This window comes from Gavialis gangeticus, unplaced genomic scaffold (genome assembly GCF_001723915.1).
Source record: "Gavialis gangeticus isolate Ggan-Ray unplaced genomic scaffold, GavGan_comp1, whole genome shotgun sequence".
In the NCBI taxonomy this organism is placed as follows: domain Eukaryota; kingdom Metazoa; phylum Chordata; order Crocodylia; family Gavialidae; genus Gavialis; species Gavialis gangeticus.
In genome coordinates this window covers 3131177-3136759 of record NW_017728998.1, presented here as the reverse complement: position 1 = coordinate 3136759, position 5583 = coordinate 3131177, and the positions used below count along the sequence as shown (strand labels likewise).

Sequence of the window (5583 nt, the reverse complement as noted above, 5' to 3'; positions counted from 1 at the left end):
AGCTGCAAATGGCCTGTGACGCAAAAGAGAGGCATTACTAGGAAGAGTGGACAGACAGCAGAACTGCAGAAAAATGGAGACTTTGAATAGTGAAATAACAAGATTATTAAGGAGAAGGAGTTGTTAACATGTGTGGAGTGGAGTGGAGAGAGATTAGCAGGAATCAGGGAGATAACAATGAACCATGACTCTCTCGGCTCTGCCTGAATAGAAATGTTGCTGCCCCCTCCATGCAGTTGGCTTTAAAGCCTGGGCAGGGGAGGAATCGGGAGACTGCACCCTCCCGGATCCACCTCTGCTGTCAGGAGTCGCAGATGAGCTCTGTGCTGTGCCTGCCACCCGCACTAGCAGCTCCTTGGCACTGGCACAGTAGCAGCGTGCACATGCAGTGCCTGGCGCAAGCGGCTGCGACTCCCGCTTGGGGAATGACAGCAAACTCCTCAATACTTGTAGCAGTGGATGCCAAGGGGGGCAGCCTCTGGCCAGCTTCACCTGCTTGGGTGCTGAAAGAGTCCCCTGATCCTCTTTGCCCCTTGGATGAGAAAGGTATTGAGTCCTGCCCCAGCCAAGTAACATGCCCTTTAATAGAGCCATCTGCCTTGTGCTTTTTGACAGTTGGACCTAGCTGAGCCATGGGCTGAAAGAGTGATTGATTTTTGCTCTTTCACTGTTGTAGTCACTGGTTGTGCTAAATAAGGGCAGCATTTCTGCAGGCCCCAGCCTGCTCCCCGTTCTCACCCTCAGCAATAGCATCTCTTTCCAAGATGGTTCTCCTAGCAGGCAGCTGGGAGGCCACATTAAAAGACTCACTGAGCTCTCTGCACCTTCAGAAGTCCTCAAGTAAGCCCACAACGACATGCTGGGCTCAGGGCACTGCCACAGGCATAACGCTTTGCTCTGTGCCTCTCTCCCAAGCAGTGCACAGAAATGCATGAAGTGCAAGGAGGGCACCCCGGTGCTGGTCATCCGTGTCGGAGATGCCTTCTGCAAGTAAGTGTGGCCAGGGGCAAGGACAGGGTTCCCCTTGCTGACGGCTTTACTCATCTCCATAAGCCGGCAGGACTCCAGGCCATGCACAGCCAGAACTGCAGCAGGGATGAGTTGAGTTTGAGAAGCAAGCGCACAGCAGGTTGAACACGTTCAGGAAAGAGGGGCATTACCCTGTAAGTCCCAGACTTTGAGATCCCTTTCTATTCCTGCAGACACTCAATGATGAGAGACCCTGTGTTTTGTGGAGAAATAGGGAACATGGGCATAGAGTAGGAGGGGCATTCTGGTTCTGGTCTTCTTGGCTTTTCTCACTTGGGGATAAAGCCCAGTCCTCCGAGATGATAAGTTCTTGGCCAGTGGAGTAGGGAGCAGGGAAACCGAGTCACGACTGGTGACTTGTCCTTTCCTGGGGTCGCCTTTATTAGCATGGGGTATGATCTCTGGTCCCTGCGTCTCAGTGAAACAGCCCCTCATCATCCATCTCCTCTACCTGCTGATCACTGCGATGCAGACTGAACTGCTTCCAGGATCAGTGTGTCTGGGAAGAGGGAGGTAGTGACACCCCCCCAGCACAGCAAGGAGGGGTGTGCAGGGCTCCCCGGCAGAGCAAGTCTGCCAGCTGGTGTGTCAATACTCACCGGTGTTCCCATGGCTGCAGGGCCTGCTTCCGAGAGTACTTCGTGCACAAGTTCCGGGCGATGCTGGGGAAGAACCGAGTCATCTTCCCAGGAGAGAAGGTAGTGGTGTTTCCAGTGGTGGGGTGAGGGCACAGTGGGGTGCTGCTGCTGGCTACTGACGGCTCTATCTCCCTCTCCCTCTCAGGTTCTCCTGGCGCTGTCTGGCGGACCTAGCTCCAGCTCAATGCTCCGGCAAGTCCAAGAGGTATTGGCTGTCCAGACAGCTTGGAAACCTATTGGCTCCTGGGGAGCAGGAAAGCAGGGGATGGAGCAGCCTCCTGGGACTGAGGTGGATGGCAGGAAGCTGCCAGACCTGCAGAGAGGAGCCCTGCTGGGGGGATAGGAATGATCCAGGAAGTCCAGGCAGTCAGCCTGATCCAGGGCGGCTTTGGCATGTCCAGCCCTCATCTCTGCTGCTGGGGGGTGGCTGTGGCTTCTGCCCCATTTACTGCAACACTCATTTCCAGGTCCAAACTCCAGACCAGGGGGCAAATGTGGGCTCGGGGCACCTCCAATCTCTAACCTGTGGCAGCCACTAGTAACCTGCTCACTCTTGGTGCTACCTCCTCCTCTGCCATCGCCAGGAGACCCATCAGCCAGAGCAACCTCGTACAGCCCTTGGGGGAGGACTGACCTGTCCCATTTCTCTCCCCAGGGCTTGAGTCGGGAGACAGCGAAGAGGCTGCGCTTTGTGCCTGGTGTCATCTATGTGGACGGTAACCCAGCACTTCCCCAGCCAGCTCCCCCTGCACATGCATGTGGCACTGGAGTGGGCAGAGTCCTGGCATTGGCCACCCCCAATCCATTCCCAGCTTCCAGCGCTCTTCTGGGTGCCCAGCCTGGCCTCCCTTCCTTTGAGGGCTTCTGCTTCTCTGTGGGGAGCAGCCTTCTTTCTGTCAGGGGCCCAGTGGGGCAGCTCGGGGCTGGGGGTCTGAAACCTGGCCAGTAGCAGTTGGCCCCCAAATCCCCACTTCAGCTGTATGCATGGCATCATTTAAGCCAAAACCCATGGTTAATGTGAGGAAGGCTTTGCAGGGCACCCCATGAAAGAAGTGCAAGGTCAGGCTGAGAGAGCCCAGGGGATGGGTAGTGCTAGAGCTATGGCTCCATGGTCCTCTCCTTTGCTGCACAGAGGGAGCCGTGTGCAGGCAGAGCCCAGGAGAGAGAGAGGACACCCTAACTCAGATGCAGGCCCTCCTGCAGGCCTCGGGTTTCCCCCACCACCTGATCCACCTGGAGGAGGTAGGTGGAAGGATAGGGAGGCAATGAGTGTGGGGGTGATGGGACCTGGCCTCCCTAGCGACAGGGTCTCATGGGAAGCACCAGGGGCTGGCACACATGGGACTGAAGAGCCTGTGCTCCAGGCAGAGTCTATGTCATTGGCTAAGAACCACCTACCTGGCCCTATCCTCCCAGGTGTGCTGAGCCCTGTGCCCAGAGCAGCCACCAAAGCCCCAGGGACGAGGGGCATCATTCATATCCCACAGGCCTCTGCAGGCTGCGATGGCAGGAGCCCTGTCGCAGTGTCCAGGGTGCTGGAGTCCTGATCTCAGCCGCACTGCGCTCCTCCGTCAGGGTCTCCAGGCTCCAAGGGTGGGTTAGTGTCTCCTGTGGCTTCCTCCCCGCAGGCGTTTGAACTGCCCAGCTCCATCCTGCAACGTGCCCCCCACACGCCCAGCCCACCTGAGAGCAGCTACAAGGCGGCAGTGGAAGGCTTCATCCATCAGCAGCGGCGGGGGGCGGCAGGCACGGGGGACACCGTGGCACCTGAGGGGCAGGTCCAGGAGCGGCTGGCAGTGCTTGGCATGCAAGAGGGTGCTGCAGCCTCCCCAGGGGGCCTCTTGCCAGACAGTGCCCTCACAGAGGAGCTGAGGCGGCTCTTCCAGGCCGTGACAACGCTGACAGCCAAGGAAGAGCTTCTGCAGATGCTGCGGTGTGTGGGAGCCTGGCGGTGCCCGAGGGGGAAGGACCAGACTGCTCCCTTCAAGAGGGGCATTGGGAAAACCCCAGCCCTGGGGGTCTTGTTGGCCCCTGGCTGGGTGTGCCTGTTGGAAGCCCCCCCACTCATGCCCTTCCTCCTCCAGGACCCACCTGATCCTGCACACAGCCCGGATGCAGGGATACTCCAAGGTGATGATGGGTGACAGCTGCACCCGTGTGGCTGTCAAGCTGCTGACCAACCTCTCCCTGGGCCGTGGCGCCTTCCTGGCCCTTGACACGGTGAGCCCCAGTGGGGTTGCGGGTGGGGCAGGCACTGGGGGGACCCTGGTGCACCCCATCTCCCACCCCAGCCAAAGCCAGGGACCCTGTTGCTCCCCTTTCTATGTCCCCAGCCTGGCTCCGGGGCCTCCAACTCAGCCCCGTGCCAGGGCTGCCTGCAAAGTCCCCAGTTCCCTTCCCAGCCCTGGCACAACCCTCTGCATCCTGTGGCTGCCCCGTGCCTCTACTGCATCGATGCCCAGCCTGGGGGAGACGCTGGCGGTGCCAGGGTGATGGCTCAGCTCCATGCTAGTCTCTGAGCTGCCTGTCTGTGCCCCTGAGCACAGGGCAGGGGGTTTTGCTCTGGGCTGCCCATCCCCACTTGGAGTTAACCCCTCAGGGCCTACAGCTTTCCTGTCACTCCTCCCATAGCGGGCATGACAGCCCCTTACCCCTCTCTGCATGTGCAGGGTTTCATGGACGATCGCCATGGCGATGTGGTGGTGGTGCGGCCCATGCGGGAGTACACTGCCAAGGAGGTTGCCTTCTACAACCGACTCTTCGGCGTCCCCACTGTCTTCATGCCTGCCCTGGACACCAAGGTAGTGGGGCTGTGGTCCAGTGCACCTCTTTCCTGCTTGCTCTGCTGCCTCTGGCATGGAGGGTGGCATGGCTATGTCACCAGCAGCCCGGGTGTTAAAGCTGTGGGGTCATCCAGCTCGGTGCAGGGCCTGTTAGTTTTGGTCCCTGAGAGCCCAGCTGCTGTGGCAGGGGACACAAGGATGGGAGAGCCACGGACCGGCCAGGCCAGAGCTTTGGGGCTGAGACAGGCCCCAGCTCCAAAAGCTTAGTGCCTGCCCAGGGCTCAGTCCACAGCAGCCACTGCTGACTCTCCCCTCCCAGGTCCTGGAGAAGCCCAGCATCCACCGGCTGGTCGAGCGCTTCCTCTACGCGCTGCAGGCCGAGTTCCCCTCCACAGTCAGCACCGTGTACCGGTAAGACTCATCCAGCACTGCCAGCCTGGGTGCCAGGCATCAGCCCGTGAGTTTGAGGATGGGGAGAGCCAGGGGCCGTGGCTCAACAATGAGGGGCTCCAGCAGGGCTGTGGGCTGGGGGAAATCAGCGCTTGGGGGGCAGGGAGGCAAGTTAAGTTGTGTATAGTGAGCCCCCAAGATCCCCAGTGCAACCGTGCTGAGCCCCCAGGGCGGTTACTCACCTGTTTGTCCCCTCTGCCGCGTGCAGGACGGGTGAGAAGCTGAGTGCGACCCTTGCAGACACCGCAGCCAAACCCGAGCACTGCCTCCTTTGTCTCTGTGTCCTGGACACCAGTGTGGGTAGGTGCGGGGCACAGAGGGGGTCTGCAGGGCTGCCCATCCTCAAGATCTGCCATGGTCATTGGCCCATAAGGAGCAGAGTGAAAGCCTTGGGCCCCAGCTGACACAGCTCCTCTTTGCAGTGGAGGGGTCCACGCTGCAGGCTTTGCTGATCTCCGAGGAGCTGTCCCAGAAGAGACCACTGGACCTGCTGCCTGCCAGGGGCGGCTGCTGTGCCGGGGCAGGGGCACACAGGTGCTGTGGGAGCCCCCCAGCCTCTGGGTAAGGAGCAGCCGCCTTCCTGATCCTCTCCCCCACCCGCAGCTGGCTCAGCCCAGGCGCAGCTTGTGGTGCTCAGCTCTTCCCTCCTGCCTTCGCCCCGCAGGACCAAGGCCTGGGCTGAC

General features: G+C 60.1%; 1 protein-coding gene across 2 annotated transcripts in view; it reads left to right on the top strand.

Moving 5' to 3' along the window:
- Positions 1-311: 311 nt before the first annotated feature.
- The window catches only part of CTU2 (cytosolic thiouridylase subunit 2), an 11200-nt gene continuing 5928 nt past the window's right edge, over positions 312-5583 (top strand). The window contains exons 1-11 of one of the 2 annotated variants that reach the window (XM_019505403.1): positions 312-990; positions 1649-1727; positions 1813-1872; positions 2323-2383; positions 2800-2909; positions 3296-3600; positions 3752-3887; positions 4337-4468; positions 4770-4861; positions 5109-5200; positions 5323-5458. In XM_019505403.1, the coding sequence (XP_019360948.1) occupies positions 857-990; positions 1649-1727; positions 1813-1872; positions 2323-2383; positions 2800-2909; positions 3296-3600; positions 3752-3887; positions 4337-4468; positions 4770-4861; positions 5109-5200; positions 5323-5458 (1337 nt within the window). In that variant the 5' untranslated portion in view covers positions 312-856. Of the gene's footprint in view, positions 991-1648; positions 1728-1812; positions 1873-2322; positions 2384-2799; positions 2910-3295; positions 3601-3751; positions 3888-4336; positions 4469-4769; positions 4862-5108; positions 5201-5322; positions 5462-5583 lie in introns of both variants that reach the window. The other variant, XM_019505404.1, reaches the window with a different exon arrangement.